Below are 20963 nucleotides of genomic sequence, written 5' to 3' on the forward strand. Positions count from 1 at the left end.
CAGGAGGCATGAGTTTTGGTTCAGTCTTTGAGAGTCATCCATCCATCCATCCATTCTCCAGAATACTAGGCTTTCCTTGGTTTACAATAACAAGAGGGAGTTCAAAGCTTGGCCCTGCCTTCCCTGAGCCTGCAGTTGCATAGGGAGGGAACCTGGTACTAGGGAGCCTATGAGGCGACTCATCCTGGTCAAGAAGGTGAGAGGCTTCTCTGAGCTTGACAGCCAGTCTGAGTCGTATGTAAAGAAGCAGGCATTAGTGGGAAAACACTGCAGCCTGAGTTACAGTATGTGCAAAGGCCAGGGGCTGGCAGGAGGCTGAGAGTAGGGCAGAGGATGGGAGCACAGGGAGAAGGCAGAGGTAAGAGGCTGTCGGGGGTCACATGGCACAGGGTCTGAAGCCTGAGTAGTGGGGAACCATTTAGGAGATCTTGGGAGGAAGGGCGATGTAGAGTTACAAATGGTTCGTTGGGCAGAAGCCTGGCCAGGTAAGGTTCTTCCTAAGATGGGGTGGCCTCACCCCAGAGTAGATACCGAAAGGCCATGGGAGCTGTGGCTGGAGAGATGGCAGAGGCTTGACCTTAAGATGGAAAGCTGGGTGTGCTTAGGTGACTGAGGACTCATGTCAGCACAGTGTCACTGTCTAGATGAGACAATCTTCGGCAGCCACTTCTGACGGAGTGATCTGTACCATGGGGAAGTTCTTCAGAGTAGCACTCAAGGTCTAGTTCATCTCTCAGATATCCAGGTTTCCTGCTCAAGGTCCCATCACAAGTCCCTGGCAGAACTGGGAATAAAACTTTGGTCTCCATCCTGCCAGGCCAGCCTTCTGTCCTCTTGGACTTTTTTGGGGTCTGTTCTACCTGCCTTGGACTTGGGGAAGAGTTCCAAGTTCCAGCCTGGCAGGGACCAGATGGGCCCCTTTCAGCCTCCAGTTGCCTTATGGTCTCTTGCTTGTGCCCATGTCTGCAGGTGACACACGGGGAGCCCCAGAGGTCCTGCGTCAAGGTGACTGACAGCTGCCAGCACATCTGCCAGTGCCGGCCCCCGCCCCCGCTGCCCCCACCGCCCCCGCCCCCACCGCCTCCCAGACTCCTCTCCGCACCAGGTAGGTAAAGGCTTAGCTGGTGCTTTTTACATTTTTTCTTTCTTTCTTTCTTTCTTTCTTTCTTTTTTTTTCTGGGATATTCTGTATGTTTTCCTGGGCCCAGGAAGGGTGGGTGAACAAGGCTCAGGGCAGCCCTGCCTCCTTTGTAATTTTCCACTGGCCGAGCGGGAGGCAAGCCAAGGCCCAACTTTTCCCTGCAGTCTGCAAAACGCCGTTCCTCCAGAATGCTCCTGCGAGATGGAGAAGGATGTTTCCCCATCGGTTAATCGGATAAAAGTCAATCTCTGTTTGATAAGTGACCGAGCCTGGATTGTTCTGAAGGCCAGATCTTTATAGGGGGCTGCTGCTGGGTACTGTCTTAGATACTTCCCCCACCTAACCATGCCGTTCTTGTTTTTAAATTCATTTTTGAGGGGACAGAGTAGAGCCAAAGGTGAAGCTCTAAGAGCCAAGGAGGTCGGAGACCCTTTCAGTCATTTGCTCCTAATTGTGCTTAAACTTCGGGGTGACCACATCTTGTAACAATTTGATTGTCTGGTCACTCAGACAAAGGAATAGCTCTTTAGCCAGAAATGGCCTCAGTTCTGACCTCTGCACTGTTGAGTTCCTACTTACAATTGCTGGTTATGAGGCCTCTCAAAGGAGGTTCTGTGTTTTAGATGGATCACTCCAGTTTCAGTCTACAGAGGCCCGTGATCATGTCTCTATCTACCTCATTAAACACGTCACAACTGAATTATTTGAGGGCATATTTTAAATAACCTTGATGAGGCTTGCTCTCTGTGACTCTAGATACTCTGTCGGTGATTGCTGATGTTCTAGGACAGCTTTGCAGTTGGTGTGAATTTCTGCCTTTTATCTGTCAGGACCTTACCAGTCCCTGCCCTTTCCTGACAATGTGTGGAACTGGGCTTCTCAAAGTGTGGCCCTCAAATGACCTGTCTCAGCATTGCCTGAATCCTGGACTTTAAAGTACAGAGTTCCTGGCCTACTTCAAACCCACACAGACAGAGGCAGAGTCTTTGAGGTGGGCTCAGGGATTGTTAGGATAAACTCTGAGGTGATTTGAATGCAGAGTCATGTGGAGAACCAAGGACTCTGTGGCCCTCTGCCCCAGGCCTCTGTGGGAGCCTTCTTTTTCAGTATGTTCACTGGAGTCCCAGGACCTGTGCTCCAGGGCATGGCCTCAGTGATTTCCCTGTCCTGGGAGTATACAGTCTTCCCTTCCTGGGAAGTCTTCCCTCCCACTCTCTGGGTCCTGAGCTCGCCATCTGGGTGCTGGTATGTAATAGATCCACATCCCTCAGTTAGGGCGCCCCATTCCTCTTGCTCTGACTGAGCTTCTGTGCCTCACAGAAGGGTAAAGGCCTGTTTTGGTTCTGGGACCACTCAGGCCCACAGGAAAGGCCATCCTGTCAGCAAACCACAGAAAGAACACAGAAACTCTGGAGTCATTAGGGCAAAAGATAGCCCCAGTGGCTGTAACATTGGCCTAGGTTTTTAAGAAATAATGGGCTTGTTTAAGGAGGTTATGGGAAATGTGCATCTAGGTAGAGGGAAGAGCATGGACAGAGGCTTGGAGGTGTGAGTCTGTGGAACCCATGTTGGGGTTCACTGTGCTCAATAAGGGGGTTGTCTTAGTTTTATGAATGAAAAACCAGTGATATAGATAGAAGGTGACCAGAAAAATAAATACAACAAAAGCAAGTCAATGTTTTTACATTGTAGCCTTTTGTAGAAGGCCTACTCTTCCCTCCTCTTTTTGTTAGAAGGGAAGAGAAGCAAGTGGTGACCTGTAGTAGGCCATAGTAGCACCGTAGTGAGGGTGTGAAAAAGAATCAAAAGGAGTGTATTCATTTTTGTTTTAGTCACAGGCTTTGTGTTAGTTTTCTGTAACAAAATTCCTGAGATAATCAACTTAATAAGGGAAAAGGCTGATTTTTGGCTCCCTGTTTCTGAGGCTTCCGTTCACAGTTACTTAGTCCTTCTGTCTTGGGCCTGTGGCAGAGCAGTACATCATGGCAGGAGCACATGGTAAAGGAGACCTATTCACCTCATGGCAGCAAGGAAGCCAAGAAATGAGGACAGATTACCAATGACCTTCCTTCCTTCCATGACGCCCTACTCCTTAAAAGCTCCGCCCTACAGTATGGCAGGCTGGGGGCCAGGCCTTCAACCCAGTGGATCTGTGGGGGAACATTTGATGTCTCCACTGTAGCTTCAGTGTTTGAGTTCTTCATGAGACTGCAGGAACAGAACCTGGGCTTTAGGAAACTTAAACGGATAGTGCTAAAGCCCGAGATGGTAAGCAAAGAAGGGCATGCTCTTGCGTGGTCTGGTTCAGAGACAATATAGGGAGTGCATTGGGTTTGAAATGCCAGATGAGAGGGAATGTGTGTGTGTGGGGGGTCTCTTGAGGCTGTTCATTTCCTGGAGTACCCATGAGGCCTGAAGCCAGGCTAGGGCCCACAGATATGGAACCGGCCAAAACATGTGACCTTGTGGGGAGACGGAATATTGCTGGAGGAGGTGTGGTTGGACAGTGTTACAGGACTTTTTAGTTATGAGTAACAGAGAGGGGAGGGGAATGTAAGTTTTTTGGCTCATGCGTCAGGATTTCCTAGTAGTAGATCTACTAGATCTACAAGTGATGATGGTTTGGGTTTGGGATATTTTCCCTCTTTGTTTCAACTTTTCTCTCACTATCGCTTCTGCTTTCTCCTGGTTGCTTTTCTCTCATATTGATGCAAATCCTGTGGCCCCAGGGTCCAGGACCCTGTGCCACCAATAGAGCCCCCTCCCCCACTGCAAGAAAAAGCCCAGGGCTGACTTTCCTTGGACCAACTTGGGTCTCGTGTTCGTCTTTAGATCAGTCATGGAAGAAGTGAGGTTATTTTAAAAACTATGTTCCCAGATTCCAGCCACCCAACAGGGTTGACTTGATAAATCTCAAACGTGAGCAAATGATGGGCAGGTACCCATCCTTGCTAATCGTTCTGTGAACAGCCTTCTGCTCAAAAGCAGCCCATGATGCTGGCTAGACTTGGGGCCTTGAAAGGTGCAGTTGGGGACGAGATATTCAATCCCAGCAGGGATGAAGTACACCCCTGCTCATTCAAGTCCAGAAGTGTTTCATTATCTGGAAACAGCCTCAGCCTTGCCCTCTACATGGTTAAGTTCCCTGCTTGTAATTGCTGGTTGAGGAGGTCTGTAATGGGAGGCCTATATCTTAGATGGATCATTCTGGTTTGGGTTTGTGATCGTGTCTTAGTCTATCAGACAGGGAGGAGGTGGAGAGGAAGTCCTGGGAAAGGAGCAAGAGACTTCCCTGGGAGACCTGGGATAGGCCTGGCAGCAGGGAGAGGCTGGCAGGCATGGGAAATGGAGAGCTGCTGTGGCAGGGGCTCATAATTAGGACCTTGGATCAGGCTGGAGATCTATTGAAGGACCACTGATCCTTTGGAGTTCTGGCTTCCACACATGTGCTGGGAATAGAGAAAGGAAGAAAGGAGAGAGAAAAGTCTATTTGTGCAGACCTGCGAGATCTCCTCGTAGGAACATTAATCAGAAGCCTTTGCAGGAATAGCTGAATGTCCTCCACATTGTCCGGTATATGTCCCCCATTATCCAGACAGCACCTGATTTGCTCAGAACTATCCTGATTTTACCCCTGAAAGTCCTGCTCTGGCAATGGCAAAGTGGTTCTCAAAGTTGGCTTTTGTGATTGCATTTGTTTGGAGGGTTTTGGGTATGTTCTACCAGAGATCTACCAGAGATCTACCAGAGCATGGGTTTCCTGGGCTCCATCTGGGGCCCACTCCTGGGGCCTCAGGCTAGGGTAATGCCAGTCTGGCGGTGGCTGCCCTCTGGCTGTAGGGAGGCTCAAGGCAGGGGCCTCAAATTTGACTTTGCATCAGAACTCCTTGGAAAGTTGTTCAAGAGTCTGGATCTGAAGAAGTTGACTCAGAACCTGGCTTTCCTGCCCTCCAACCTCTCTGCTCATTAGCTAGGGAATCCTGAACTGCCTGGAGCCGCTGTTTCTGAATCCGTGAAATGGACTAATAACTGCCTGTTGAATGTAAATGATCTCCAGGATTCCATGCAAAGCGAGCCCCATGCAGAGGCTGGAATGCAATGGGTCTTGCCACTGGCCATCAGACTGTGAGTTCTCTAAGGAGGACTCGGCTTTCTTGCCTCTACAAAACTCCAGGGATGAAGTGGGCTCTTGAAGGGGGAGGTGTAGACTCTTTTAGATCTTCAGTAGAAAAGAAACACTTCTTGCCAGAGAGAGCTGTCTCAGTCTAGTGGTCCCCAGGGTGCAGTTATTTCTAGGCGGTGTAGGAGGGAGAGATCCCAGGCAAAGGCAACATGGGGGGACCCAGCCAGAAAAGCCCATGACAACCTCCCGAGCGGAAGGCCTGGGCTTGCCTTGTAAGTGGCAGCGATGTGGTGACTCAGATGGTCAAGGCCACGGGAAGAGCTGTGTACCAGCCCTTGGGAACAGCACACAATGCCTTCTGTGAGCTCTTCCAGGGCAGATGGGGCCAGAAGTAACTAGCAGAACAGAGGCAGGAGCCTGCCTGTCCACAGAACCAGTCTCTGAGAAGTTCAAAGAAGAGGCAGGAGCCTGCCTGTCCACAGAACCAGTCTCTGAGAAGTTCAAAGCCCCGAGACAGATTTTATTTTTGCGTTTATTTTATTCTTGGAAAAAAATCAGAGGAGAGATTAAGTGACTCCCCAAAGGCCACACCGCAGTGATGGAACTAGGAACAGGGTCACCTGCTTCACCTCTGCATGCAAGGGCCACCTTAGGACTGTGGAAGTTCTAGAATGCTAGAAATAAACCAATATTTAGTAGCCTATACTCTGGTAGGAGCTCTTTTTTTTTTTTTATCTCATTTAATCCTCAAACACTCCTTTATAAAAGTCAGTCTTAGCTTCAATTTCTATGAAGAACCCACAGGTTTAGAGAGAGCAAGTTACTTGTTCCAGGCTGCACAGCTGGTAAGGAAAACTAATTCAAGGCTGTCTCATTCCTTCCTGCTGTTTTTCCTGCCTAACATTCCCCTTCTTCCCCATCACCGATATCCTTCCTGGGTCAGAGTCTCTGTATATTCTAGTCCTTCCTGGGTCAGAGCCTCTGCATAGTCTAGTCCTTATAGATACCTGAGGCTGACCTTGAATTTACTTCACCTTATATAGATAGATTTCACCTGTGGATATAGAATGAGCTATCCCCCCAAATCGTTCCTCCTCTCACAGCCTCTGGACTCAACTAGAACATTCTTCCCTCCTCAGGCCTGGTGGTTGGCCCTTGCTGACAGTTAGATGCTCAGCTGGCCTGGACACTTGAACCCCTTGCATGGCATGTCAGCTTGTGGTCTGGGCTTCCTTACAACATGGCGGCCAGATCTTGAGGCATTGAGCAGGTAGAAGCTGTAGACAGTGTCACTGCTACTGTGTTCTGTTTTTAGAATCAAGTGACCAGAGCTGCCTCATAATCAGGCAGGGGGGAATCAGACGCCATTTCCTTTGGGGGTAAGTTCTAGGAGGAGTGAACTCAGGGCCTTGTACTTGCTAGGTTGGCACTGAGCCATGTCTCCAGCCCTGTCTTTCATTTTTAGGATAGGGTCTTACTTTCCATCTGGGCCTATGCCTAATTGTTGCTGGGATTACAGCTGTGTGCTACCATATTCAACTTCCCTCTGTGGAGATGGAATGTCACCGACTGTTGGTCTAGTATCATATATCTCAGGATGACAGGCATGTACCACTGCTTCTAGATATGGTTGAAAAAGGGTCTCGAGAGCTTTCCTATATGGCTGGCTTTAAGCTGTGATCCTTCATCCTGTCTCCACTACCGGCCTCCCAAGTAGCTAGAATTATAGGCATGAGCCAGCAGCACCCAGCTTAGATGCTATTTCTTGATGGAGAAACATCCGAGATTTTCTTTACTTTTCTTATGTGAAACTTGGAATGGGGCTTGTGCATGCAGGCAAGGGCTCTACCACTGAGCCACACCCCTAGCTCTTCATTTTATTTATTTATGTTTTGAGCAAGTCTCCCTCTGTAGCCCATCCTGGTCTTGAGCTCCCAGTCTTTCTGCTTCTGCCTCCTGAGCAAGAGCATAACTCAAAGCAAAAATAGAACATATTGCAACTTTCAAAGCATTAGATTCAGTGAAGGCCCAAGTGAGGGGTTTGCAGGCATGTTACCACATGGGGTGCCTTGCAACCACCCCACCCTTCATTAGCAGGTTCCCACGCATGTGTGCATACGCTCTCTGCACTTCTCACTTTGCTTTCTACTAATAACTCACCTTTTAACTATGTATTTGTTTACTGAAGTCGTGCTACTAGGGCTTGGACTCAGGAACTTCCATTTGCCCTGTAAGCACTTACACTTGAGTCAGGCCTCCTGCCCTTTCTGCTTCCCCCTGTTCCCCCAGATACACTCTTTCAGATAATCCTTGGACTTTGATCCTCCTACCTGGGCCTCATATGTATTCAGTTTAGATAGGGTCTTGCTAACTTTTTCCCAGGCTGGTCTACAATCCTCTCCTTCTCAGTCTTCTGAGTAGCTGAAGTAATAATTATTTGACAAGTGCCTAGATCCTCGGTTAGATTATATATAATTTCCTAGTTCTGGGTTCTGAGGGATAGGCTGCCCGAAGCCTGACACATGGTTATTCTCAGTATTCAATCTATTTTTACGGATCTACTATATGCAGCTTTCATTTAACCAACTGTGGCCTTACTTAGTATCAAGATTGAGTGTCCCTTGAACATTGCTGCTTTAAAACTGGAGCCACTACGCCTTGTGCAAAGGGCTGAGTTCCGTCTGTATACCACCGGGAAGCCTGGCGTCAGGTGCAAAGAACTCGGGGCTTCTTACCTGACCTGCTTCATTTTATGTCACTACCCACAGTTTATGTGACAAACTAAAGCCAGTTAGGAAACCATTAAAGCACACGGCTCAGGAGTCTTTCTGGGAAAAAGAACACTTAGATATTTCCATAGGCAGCAGGGATAAATCCCACTGGAAAGGGTGCTGGAAAGCAGGGGTCCTGAAATTGTGCATCTTAGGTGCTGATTCAGTTTGTCCAAAGCAACTGATTACTGAAAGAGAAAAATGCAAGCAAGAACATAACTCAAAGCAAGAATAGAGCATATCTAATAGCAACTTTCAAATCATTAGATTCAATGAAGGCCTCTGCTCTTTCTCCAAGTCACAGGGGTCTGGTGCCAGGTGATCTGACATACACAGCATGGAGGTGGGGGGGGGCTTGTGTGGAACTTCTCCTCACCAGGCTGTGAAAGAGATGAAGGGTCTAATGTGCAGCAGAGGTTAGAACAGGGCCCCCTCCCCTGACAGCACTAGCTTCTTAGTCTGAGTCCATATTCACCTTGTAGGTCTCACTTGCATCCAGGACGAGGCAGCTGATCTGAGGACAGGGACTGTTTATGCATCTTTGTCCCCAGACTCAGCCGGAAGGTGCACGCCAAGCATTTGCATAAATGAATGTCGGGGTGACCGATGGTGAGGAAGGGGAAGCTTTCTGGGAGGAGAGCTGGGGGAGGGCCAATGTTTCCTAAGAGTTTATTACTTGTTAGCAGACTTGGGTCCTTGTCTGTCCTTAGGCTTCTCTAGAAACAGACTCTGTGGCAAGTGGTGATTTGGGAGATGATCCCAGGAAACATCAGAAGGGCTTTGAGGGCAAGAGAGAGGTCAGCTGCCAGTCAGGCTGGGTACCTGGAGATGCCGACTGGGCGGCCTGGGAAGCAGGGAGACTGGCACGTGGGAGTCAGTCAGCACTGAGCGGCAGGGAAGTGGCACATCCTGGAGGTCCCTGGCAGCATCTGCCCACAGCGGTCATCTTCTTCCACTGTGACCACCATGGCTGACCTCACCCCAGATGCTACGCCAATCAATCTGCCTTCTGGGCTCCAGGCAGGGGCCCATGCGTTTCCCTTCCACTTGGAAGAGTGGGCATTCAACACAAGGGCATCAGATAAGTCTTCCCTCACACAGATGCCTCGCTGGTTGACTTAAAGAGCATCCTATGGCCCACACACATTTCTTCACGCAACATTTATGGCACAGGTGTCAGAGAGCAGCAAGGTGTGCTGGACGAAGCACTGGCTGGGCTGAGATGGGAGAAAGATTCTCCAGGAGGAGGCTGGCAGTGGAGGTGTGGAGGGGAACCGTATCAGCACAGGGAGTGGCTGGGGTAAAGGATTGGAGGCCAGAAGCCCTTTGGTGGGCATGGGCTCTGGGCTGAGTAGTAGGCTGAAAGCAAAGTTAAGAGGAGGTGGGGAACCAGGGAGCAGACCCTGTGGTGGGGGGCTGAGCCCCTTCAGGTCTGCTTTGCTGTGGGGAGGAGCAGAGGTGATGACTTCCACATTTCTCCAATGAGCCTTGAATATGCAAACGAGCTGGCATGGGCAGGAGTCTGGGGCTGTGAGTGGCGGCTTCAGCTCTCTTCAGTAGTGGCACTGAGATCCTTGGGGACAGCTCAAGGAGGCAGAGAAGATAGGACAGGACAGAGCCCGTGGCTCAGGAGGATGGGGAACCTGCACTGGAGGGTGAGCACAGTGGAGAAATGCCACAAGCCAGGGGAAGATCAGAGGGCAGGAAATGCAGCCAGACCTCTGTCCACCATCCTGTATCGATTTACCTCAAAGCATTCAGCGCGGACTCTGGTCCAGCCACGGTCTGAGCACTTTCAAGTCACAAGAGCTCAGAAAGCCCTTGTGCCCCTCTAGGAAGGCTGTCTGTACAGACAGAGGGACTCCAAGAACGCCCGCAGAACCGTCATAGTGAGGGTTCTCTCCGAAGTAAATCAATGCCAACCAGTTAACTAGAAAATAACAACGAAGAGGTTTGGCATGCCCCAAAGCAAGGTTACTACTTAAAACCAAACCACACAACACAAAACTTCCAACTTCTTGCTCAAGAACCAAAGGAAGCTAGAACAGAGAGAGCATTCGTGGGCGATTCCTGCAGGTGTTCTAGACCCCACACACTCACCCATCCACTCAGCAAACTTCTGCTGAGCACCTACTTCTGGCCATATGTTGGTAGGACCTGAGGATCTGGAGGGGGAGGGGGAGAAGGAGTTGGCAGATTCCAGAGCCAAAATGGAGCCTACAGAGAAGGCCCTACTTCAGTCATGTCTGGGAAGGCCCATCTCAGCTGGTTGATCTTCGAAGGAAGAAAAAGAACCAGCCCCATGAAGCTAGGGGAGAATATTTCCAGACAGAAGGAAGAGGACATGTAAAGGGACCTGTGGCAGGAATAGCTGTCAGGGTTTGACAAACCGGAAGACCATGTTTCTGGGTCTCCTGGGGGAGACTGGTCAGGAAGCTGCAGCAAAGTGCAGGTGGTAGAAGGACGTGGCTGGACGGAGTGGAGGCTGGGGGTGAGAGCTCCTGCAGAGTTTGCTGGAGCCACAGGGCCAAGAGGCAGTCATCTCAGAGGGGCAGGAGGGGGCCTGAGCTCCACGCTTTTGTTGTGTGTCTGTGTTGAGTTGCTGGCTGTGACAACCATCTCTTTGTAAAGTGTGCCAAGACACCACCCTGGTTTTGTTCCCAGTGCGTGGGGAGCTGATTTATGCTGCCTGCATCCCGGAGCTTTCTCTAAATATGGCCAGGCTGCCCTCGGGGAGATGGTGTCTCCCCGCCCCCAGGGCGGACCTTTCTGAAATTCACCAGGACCAGCTGTGACCGGGCAGCCGCTCTGCCCCTCGGGCCCTGGAGGAGGGACTCAGCGAAGGTTCAGGTGTCTTGGGCCAGACTGTCTGGAAAGCTCCCAGACTGTGGGTGTCCAGACCACGGCCTCTGCCAAGGACAGAGCTGGGTGGTAAACAGACTCTTTCTGGAGGCTCCTCTGCCGGGGACACTGGCCACTCCCCCAGGTTTGAAGCTGGAGTGTAAGCAGCAGCGGCATGGAGCCCGCTCCCGCGGCTGGAAGCAGCATCTTTCCTGGACCGCTGGGGGCAGGCTGGCTTCCTGGAGGGCGTCCCTCCTCCCGCTCTGTGTTCTCCTCCCAAGTTTACCTGCATCCCCACCCCATCATGGCCGCTACCTGCCTTCCTCTCTCTCTTCCCAATCACCTGAGCCGACTTTGTCCACCAGTGGCTGTCCCTAAGAGGTAGAAAGGCCCTTTTGGTATAGCTAGAGCCCTGGGCTGTCTCCTTCCTGCCATTTTGGTGGGAGGTCAAGCGCTCCAGGTACACAGTGGACAGAAGCAGGGGTGACACGTAGCAGGCACACAGAGCTGCCCTCCCTGCCACCATGCCCACAGAGGCATGCCCAGGACCTGCCTGGCCACCGCGCCTTCCTCCCAAGTAGCCAGATCCCACATCCTGCCCAGGCGCCCCTCCGCCAGTCGACGCTTTCTGGTTTTGGAAAACTCAGTGAAGCCATTGTTACCATAAGAGGCTACCACGGGCTGGGAAGGTGGCTCAGTGGTAGAGCACTTGCCTTGCATGCATGAGGCCCTGGGTTCGATTCCTCAGCACCACATAAGCAGAAAAAAAAAGCCAGAAGTGGCACTGTGGCTCAAGTGGTAGGGTGCTAGCCTTGAGCTGAAGAGCTGAGGGACAGCGCCCAGGCCCAGAGTTCAGGCCCCACGACCGGACCCCCCCCCAAAAAAAAAGGAAAAGAAAAAGAAAAGAGGCTACCTCTTCTATTTAATAACTACCTCTTCTATTTAGAACAATTGTTTTGGTTGTCTTTAGTTATACAGAGGGCTTCGTTTTAACATGTCAGTTCAGAAGTACAAAGCATCTTGGTCAATGGTACCCCTCCCTTATCTCTCCCCATCCCACCCATCCCTCCCCAAATCATATATATATATATATATATATATATATATATATATATATATATGAAAATGGAATTAGGAACTATATGTGTATATTTGTGTATATATATATATATACATATACCGTATATACTTTATATATATCATATTATACATATACACACACATATAGATAGATTGAATATTATGACTGTATTTACCCACCCTTCCTGTCTCTATTTGTCTAACTCCTACCCACAACGGTGACACCCCCCCCACACCATAATTTCCAATTTCCGGGTATCCATTTTGTTAAGCTGTAAGTTGTTCAGCTGAGTTCCACATTGGAATCTTCCCCTGCACAAATCATACTTGTGTTGACATGTCCACTCTCTCCTCTGATTCATGTATGAACTATTTACTGAGCACCTATCCCACGCCAGTGGCACACACGTGCAAAGCCTGTGTGCGGGCCTCAGGCAAAGCGGAGAGTGGGTCCTCTTCACCCCTGAATCCACCCCACAGGGCCGGTGGTGCAGTGCCCTGCTTGTGGGTCACTCAGAGACCGTGGGACATGTTGACTTGACCCAAGGGGCCCGCTCCTGGCTGAGGGTCAGGACTGTGACCTTCGGCAGGGCTCTTGTCGCACTCTTCACTTGTGAATGGCCTCTCATCTTGAACTCTCCTAGACTCCCGTGTACTCCCTTGAGGCTGGGTCCTTGCAGACTTGATGTTTTTGTGGCTTGCATGAGTCATCCTGTCTTCAGTTGCTTCCTAAAGGCATTGCAGAGACAGGCACCAGGCAGAAGGGAGGGAAAGGGGCAGGAAAGGGAAAGAACTGAGCAAGCCCCTCCCTTCCAGGCAGCCCACACCCCTGAAGTACTGGACACCAGACAGGAACCTGCCTGAGGAGGGACTAGCATGGGGGGCGGGGCGGGGCGGCTCACTCAGTGAGTGGTTGACTGTCCCAGTAGAGGGTCCCCAGCATCAACTCCATATTCCTCTTGAGAAGTAGGAAAACACCATCAAGCACAATATACACTTTCAGTTCTTGACCCAAAATTGGCAGAATCCAATGACATAAGACTTAAAGACTTGGTAAATTCCCTTTTGTGCATTTCCACTGAACTTCTGCTCCTCCTGGGAACAGAGCACACTGCCCCCGACACCCAGGGCACCTCAGAGTGGACACCACGGGAGGAGCAGTTCCCACAGGCCACACATGTAAACCTCGCAGCCAGGCCCCACCTCGCAGCCCGCACCCCAGGCAGGCCAGGGCCTGGATTCCTTCACTGTCAGAAGTACACAAAGGATTTGCGTCTCATCTCCGAGAACATTCTGGGCTGTATATCCAGCAAAGCAGTTTATCTCCTTACTCAACTCTTAAGATGTTTTCTGTGGGCCCCCTAAGCCCTGTGGGATTAACTAGCTCTGACGTTTCCACCCAACCTCGCATCTGTGGGTGAAAGAAGAGCAGAGTGTGGGCACTGTTCATGGTGGTGTTGGCAGGAATGAACTGCTGCTGTCCCTCAGGGCAGCCATTAGACAGCAGGACTAATCCCTCCCTCCCTTCCTCCCTCCTTTCCCTCCCTCTCTCCCTTCCTCCCTCCTTTCCCTCCCTCTCTCCCTTCATTCCTCCCCCTTCCTTCCTCTCTCCTTTCATCCCTCCCTCTTCCTTCCTCCTTCCTTTCATCCCTCCGACTTCCTTCCTTCCTTCCTTCCCTTTCTTTCTTCCCGCCCTCTCTCTTTCCATTCCTCCCTCCCTCTCTTCCTGCCTTCCTTCCTTCCTAACTCACATCCCACAACCCATTCAGCCTCCCCTTAAAAGATCTCCCATTGTTGCTGGCTCTGATCGCTCTGTTATTACTTGGAAAGTTTCTAGATTCTTCCCTACCAGAGTAGTAACAAAATGGGTACAACATTTGCCAGGGAGGATTTTAGGCCACCTTTGGCAAGAAGTCTCTAAAGGTATTAAGAAGGACGTGATCCACCTGATTCAGGCTGCCACGAGGGGAAGTGGGTAGGGTGGAGGCGGGTGAATGGCTGCTGCGGTCAAAGAGGCAGAAGTGATTGGTTGGTTCTTGGTTTGAGTGGAAGAAGGGCTGAGGAAGGGAGGGAGATGGTGGGGGATTGCCCTGCTACCCCCAGGTTTCTGGATTGGGCAGCCGGTGGTCAGGGGAGCAGGCAGGGAGTGGGGAGGAACGAGTTATGTTGGACATGGAGGCCGAGGGCTGCCTGTGTTGTCCAAGGGGAGATGCTGAGTTGCAGCTGGACACAGTCTGGGGGTGGGGACACCCTGGGACGGAAGCTGTAGATATAGAGTTGGCCTCTGTCTAGAATTGAAGCAGAGAACTGGACAGATATTCTGGGGAAAGACAGCCAATAGGGGTGGTTCTAGAAATAGTGATTCTGGATCTTCCTACCTATCTACCCTTGGTAAGAGTCAGACCATACACCCAGGACCTAAAAATACTGCATTTATTTTGCTTTCCATCTTTCAAGATGACAACTTTGTTTCTTTGCTCTGTTCCCAAGGACATGGGTCAAAATGGATCCATTTCAGAGGCTGTGACCGATGTCCCAGCCCCCTCAGAGGTACAAAAATGGAAGCCTTATCAGAAATGATACCAAAGAGGCCTAGCAAGTCACAACCATTGTTTCAAAATAGAAGAGGGAAGCCATGGTCTCTCACAAGCAAAGATTCCTCACGTTTAACAATACTGATTTCTGTACATCTCACAATGCTTGGAAGAGAGCAGAGGTCAGTATGAGCTCCTGGAGGTGGTCCAGAGAGGTTGAGGCAAGGCGCTCAGCAGGAAGGGAAGGAAGATCGGGTGGCTGCCTGTGCCAGGAAGGCATGGACTGGGGAGAGCAGGGCAGCATGGAGGGGTGGCAGGACTGTCTGTTCTTCATTGTGCTTGGTGAATCCTTCCTCACCTCGCCAGGAAATCTCAAGCATTTGGGTTAAGGCCTCCTGTGGGATGGGATGGCTGGGGGGAGGGGGAAGCTGAATTGGCCCCCTAGTAGATTTGGGACAAGAGCCAAGCCATGGGTGCCCATCATCGTATCTGGCTTTCCATTTCGCTAGCAAACAGAAGCTTGAGGAAAAGTCCATGTGCCTTAGCAGGCCCCAGAAGCTAGAAAGGTTTGGAAATTAGAAGGCCAAAGATGTTGGAGAAGTGGTTCCTGCTATACACTGTGGCTTAAGTGTCAGGGCTAGGCAGGCCAGCACTGGGTAGGATTCCTGCAGAAGACAAGCAGACTACTGGGTGAGATCAGGGAAGGCCATAGAAAGAACCACTTTTGCACATAGGTAGTACCACATTTAGCTTGGGTACCAAGGTAGCTTTTGGGGTTTGGAAATTACAAATAAAGAGTTGAAGTGTTATATCTGAAAAATAGATAAATTGTGGACTACAATGATACTCTATTGAGCTCTTAAAGAAAAAGAATGAGTAGCTCCACTCATACTGATACGAATACATTACCAAAATATATTACTTCTAAGTAGTATTTTATATCTCACAAGCAATAACAGGCCAGATATGTACAGGGGTGTTCTCACTCTGAAAAGCAATAAATGCATAGAGTCTAGAGGGATTGATCGGAAAGGAGTTGGCCTCTTCAAACTGGAAAGTTCTAGAAACATCTAGAAGCTGGCCAGTGAAAGGAAATGGGAAGCTCTGAGTACCCAAGGAAGCACTGGCTGCTGTGGTGTTGGTCTGGGTAACGGGTGCTAACGCAGATGACACAGCTGGTGTCTAGATGAGCAGCCCTTACCTCTGAGGCCCCATTAATGTCCCTGTCAGAGGAAAATGATGGAGAGGTCAATTATGGTGACCTGCGTGACCAGCTGTCAGGAAAAACAAAGAGCAGATGGCAGTCGCTGTATTGTTGAGGGGCTCAAAGTTCATTGCATTTGTAATAAGGTGTTTACAGGAGTTCATGACTATACTGAGTTAAAGGGAGAGAATTCATTCTGAAAATGGTATGGACGAATGACTCCCCATATCTCCCTGACTTTGAGTCCACAGCGTGAATGAAGTAAACTTGGCCTGCCCAGGTCTAACTCGCCTCTCATACCAACTCTTCAGTTTGTGGTGTCAGCCCTTGGGAGGAATGGGTGAGAGGCTGGGGAAGGTTAGGGATACCCTTCATGGAAGCCAGAGGGCTGAGATCAAGTTCTCCCCCCACTCCCCATGGTTCCAAGCTGAACCAACATGGCTGTTGCTAAAATCCCATAATCATGGTCTTGCCTGCTTTGCAATCGCCTGTGGTAGCATGAAGCGAGGCTGCGGGGTGAGGTTTCCTGGGGCCTCAGCTCTGTCCCTGACCCCTCTTCTTCTGCTAAGGGGGACAATGCCTGGCTCAGACACCTTAGACCACATGCATGTGCCACAGCACTTGACAAGCACCCGCAAAGGGGGTGACAGCTTTCATTCTATTTTTCTTTTTAAAAATGGAACTTTTTAAGGTATTAGTATTTTTCTTCCATAAAATTTGTTGAAATCATAGAATTTGCTCGTTCACCAGCAGGTGACAAGTAACAAATAGTAGTGAAAGTGTGGGAACAGCCTGGCATACACACTCAGTGGCCCTCATTGATTTTAGCGGGGACGCATTGAACGGTGGCTCTGATTTTCTATAACTTGTGTTGATGACATCTTTTTACAGCAGAGAAGTTGTTTATGGTTCACACTGGGATTTAGCATACCATGGGATTTGTGGGTGCACCCCAACTTCAAGCTGTCCTTCCTACAGTAGGTCACAGTGGCCTTACCCCTTTTATCTCCCATGACCAAAGGAGTTCTATTTGGAAGAGACAGTGTCCCCTGCCTGGTTTGGTGAAGGTCAATCTCCTGCCGCCCTTCAGAAGGCTCTGTTGTTGTCTTCCATCTAGGAAAGATGGCAAGATTGTACGTGGGTGAGGGAGGACCGTTTCTTGTTCTGCCAGAGAAAAACAAGGCAATATATGCACTTCCTGTTTTCTGCTCCCAAGTTTCAGTGTCACCCCTGCCAGCAATCAGAACAGGCTAGAGGCCACCATTTCCTACCCGTTCCCCACCCCTCTGCCCCCTGCCTCGGAGTCAATGGGCTCCTTATGCTCAGATTTAGAATGAACTGGATTGTGGGTGGCAAAGAAACATTGTTTCCCGCTTTGGTGGAGAGAATTATGGGTGCTTTGGAAATAATGCCTTGGCTTCTTCCTGGACCCTGTTACAAACAATCCTACTGCACAGCCTCCCAGTAGCTGTGGGTCATTCTGAAGGCAGTTGGCTAGGAATCTTAGAATGTCCCAGCCAGAAGGTCATCAAGTATAACTCGCTAGGTGGGCTAGAGTTGGTCCAGTGCACTCCAAAAGACCAGGTGGGTCTGCATTACCCCTAAAGCTGTGTCCTTGGGGCCCTGAAACCCTCTAGATCTGTGGTTCCTAACAGCAGGCAATCATGCTTGTCCTCTAGTGGACAGAGATCAGGGATGTGCATGAACATCTGGCATTATGTGTAGGACAGCTCACCATAAGGAATAATCCACCCTAGAGGTCAGTGGTGCCAAACCAGAGTACCCTGTTCCACCCAAAGTTGCCACTCCCACTGGGCAAGAGGTCTTCAAGGTCCAGAGAGATGAGTCAGTTGCAGAAGTTTAAGGAGTTCCAGTGACAACCCCAGACCCAGGTTGTATGACCTTGGTATTTACCAGGAACTGACTGTCCAGATAAGAGAAGGGCAGTCGCAAGCAGGAGCCCATTGCTAAGTGAGACCTGCCCAGTCTTGGTGCCCTAGCCACAGGACAGGCCAGTGGCAGAAGCTGCCCATAGGACTGTTCTAGATCAGGTCTCAGGCCTCACCAGCTTCACCACAGTGGCATGTCTGCCTATCATGGCTTCCATTTTGAAAAGAGGAGCAGTACCTCCCAGAACCCTGGGCCTGTGCCATCCAACAAACTCTGTGCTAATGGAAATGACCATATCTGTGTTGTCCAGTGTGGTAGCCATTCCCTCCACCTGGCTACTGAGAGCTTGAAATACAATGAGTATAACTGACTCAATTCTTTACTTTATTTCACTTTAATTAATTTTAACTTGAAGTAGGCACACATGACTAGTGGCCATGATATTGGAGAGTATGCCACTAGCCCAGTAGCATGGATATTTCTTCCTCTTTAATATTATGGTTTTGTCCCAAAGCCATAGGCAGGTTTCCTTCCTTCCTTCCTTCCTTCCTTCCTTCCTTCCTTCCTTCCTTCCTTCCCTCCCGCCTTCCTTCCTTCCCTCCTTCCTTCCCTCCTTCCTTCCTGTCTTGCTTGCTTGCTTGCTTTTTTCTTTCTTTCACTCTTTTTCTTTCTTTCCTTCTTCTCTTTCTTTTTCTTTTTTTTTCTAAATATATATATTTAGGGTCTATCCAGAGAAGTAGTAAGAGTTCTGGGAAGGAATGGTCCAGATTGAAGAGTTCACAGGCATCTCCCTGGGGTAGAATTTCATCTCTGCCCATACCTGGTAAAGCAGCCAGGGACTGTCAGCACCTTAGTGACCTCATGTCTGGGTCCCCCGATATGGACCCACTCCTCGGATCCTGCCACAAGGATTTGAGAAGGAGATGTTCCCAGGGGAGACAGCCATGGAGGAGGTGGGAAAGGGTTGGGAAGGAGGCAAGTGAGCGTGACAGGCCAGGCCCTAGAGGTGCTCTGAGCCCCAGGGTTGCCCCAGCCATGAAAGAGGATGGTCATTCACACTTGACCCTGTCAATCACCTGTGAAGGACACTCTGTGGGTACTGGGAATAAACTCCAGGCTCCCAGACCCTGGTAGAGTATTACAAAGGTCTGCAGGTGTCAGGAAAAGTTGTATGTGTCACTCTGGTGACACTTTACTGTATCTAGTACACATGGAAAACAGTTCTTTCCCGCCATGAGGGAACATGGTCACCCTTTTCTGAGAAGCTGAGGATTGCCAGGTTCAAGTCCTCTGTCAGGGGGAAAGAGGTTACTTAGCACGTACGGTGTAGCCAAGTTAGTACCAAAACTCAGGTTCAGCTGTCTGTCTATCCTTCCGTCTGCTGTGCTTCACAATTCCCCACATTGACAATGTTAAAACTTGCAGGCAGGGCAGGGCCCTGTGCCACAAACCTAGAGACTCCTACCAGAGTGGTTGGTGTGACATTTACAGTGAAGAACTTTTCTAAAAATAAACCAGAAGGAGCCTGAGTGTTTACTTGCAAAATACAAATTCCAAGTCTGATTTCGGTGTGCTCTCAGAGCAATGTTAAGAATCTGCCTAAGAATCTTTGGTGAAAACTTCCTCTTGGTTAGGAGCAAACCAACTTTCCAAGAAGTAAATACCTGAGTCTTTACAGGTCCCACATTCTCTGTCACAACTATCCAACCCTGCCGATATTCACAGAAGCAGTGAGAGACATTTAAAGGCATTGCTGTGTCCCAATAAAACAGGCAATGGGAGGGATACGGCCTACAGGCCAGGTCAACCACAAGTCCAAGTTGACCCTAAATCTGCATTCCACATCACAACTGTTTAGACAGAACAGAGATTCCACTAGACTGGGCATTTGGAATCTTCCCATCACCAATCAGTTAAGAGGCCCCCTAAGGAGAGAAAGAAAGCTATCCAGTGTCTACTGAATGTCAATAAGGTGGGCTCTGCCGGGCACGAATGCCAACATTGGGAGCACGTTCACAGGCAAGGATGAGCTCACTATGGTTGATCCACTCCCATTGGTTCCCCAGGCCAGGGCATTGCTATTTTGGTTTTATAATCTCTTGCTGTTTGCCCTTAAGGCACACACAGTAAGGTAGTGCTGGTAAGGCAAGAACACAGTCTGCATTTCCTTGGTGATTGTTTGATTGATGTCTATTCTCCAGCAGCTTATGTGCATAATGAGGGTGGGAACCCTTTGTTTTCCTGACCATCATGTTCTCAGTATCTTGGTACCCCTAATCCCTTCTGCTCCCTGCACTGGTGTCTGAGACCTCCTCTAGTGTCCCGGGGATGGGGCTCAGGACCTTTCCATCTGTGATTCTGACCTGTGGCCCCTACTCTCTGTAGCCCACTTGCCCTCTGAGTTATTGATTCATTTCTGTCCAGTACTCTGGACACAGAGCACAGTGTGGTAGCAATGGGATAGTTGGGTGCTGAGTGAGCGTATGCCTTCCCATTGGAGCGATGAGGAACTGGGGGAAACTTGGGGCTCAGGTGATCACCTGGAGCTTTCTGGACATGCTCCCCCCTGGTCACTTCTCCTCAGCTTTGTTCTGTTATAGAGCTGACGATTGTGGGTGCACCTTCATGGCGAGGGTGCATCTGCAGCCCCATTGAGAGCAGCGTGCTTGGGGGGTCTGGCACAGGGATGGAGGGACAGAGGGCAGGGCACGGGACCGGCTTGGCTGGGACAAGCACAGTGGCTGCTGTGGATGAACAGGTCCTCACCTTCAGAAGCCGAATAAAGAGGCTGTTTGGGCCAAGAGCAAGGAAACAAGGCCACAGAGGCATAATTAACTATACCAGCCAGCCTCCCACTGTTCCCAGTTCCCACCCTGGCCTCCACCCTCTTTCCCTCATGCTGGCAAAACGCGGTGGCCGCCCCCAGCCAGAGAGACATAGACCCAATTCATAATTTTCCTTTCCTAATTAGGCTCAGGAGTGATGGAGATAATGATTAATAATGCATGGGGTTTAGATGCTCCGCAGGAGCTGAGCCTGAGGACAGGACCTTGATGAGAAATAGCCGCACTGCCACCATGCTGGCTCTGTGCCCAGAACGCTGGGCAGAAGTAAATACATTGGAGGGAAGAGTGGTCTGTGGAGCACAGGCCACAAGTTAAAGTCACCAGTGGAAGAGTCTAGGGCTCCTCAGCCCGGGCATCAAGGGAAGAGGTTCCAGTCACCCACATGGGGAGCAGGGACCAGTGGGATGCCAGCTGCCAGTGCCTCTCCCCCATCTCTCTCTAGCCAAAGCCAACCTGAATAGCACCTCCCCACAGGGCCTCCTCTCCCTTCTCACAGAGAAGGGAGCTTGAACATCCCCAAGAGGGGCCTGGGT

General features: G+C 50.1%; 1 protein-coding gene across 1 annotated transcript in view; it reads left to right on the plus strand.

The window, feature by feature from the left end:
- Positions 1-20963, plus strand: part of LOC138833115 (proline-rich membrane anchor 1) — a 45091-nt gene that overhangs the window by 6497 nt on the left and 17631 nt on the right. The window contains exon 2 of the mRNA XM_070031458.1: positions 970-1105. Within this exon, the coding sequence (XP_069887559.1) occupies positions 970-1105 (136 nt within the window). The remainder of the gene's footprint in view (positions 1-969; positions 1106-20963) is intronic.

This window comes from Dipodomys merriami, unplaced genomic scaffold, assembly GCF_024711535.1.
Source record: "Dipodomys merriami isolate MVZ:Mamm:240054 unplaced genomic scaffold, mDipMer1.0.p SCAF_200, whole genome shotgun sequence".
In the NCBI taxonomy this organism is placed as follows: domain Eukaryota; kingdom Metazoa; phylum Chordata; class Mammalia; order Rodentia; family Heteromyidae; genus Dipodomys; species Dipodomys merriami.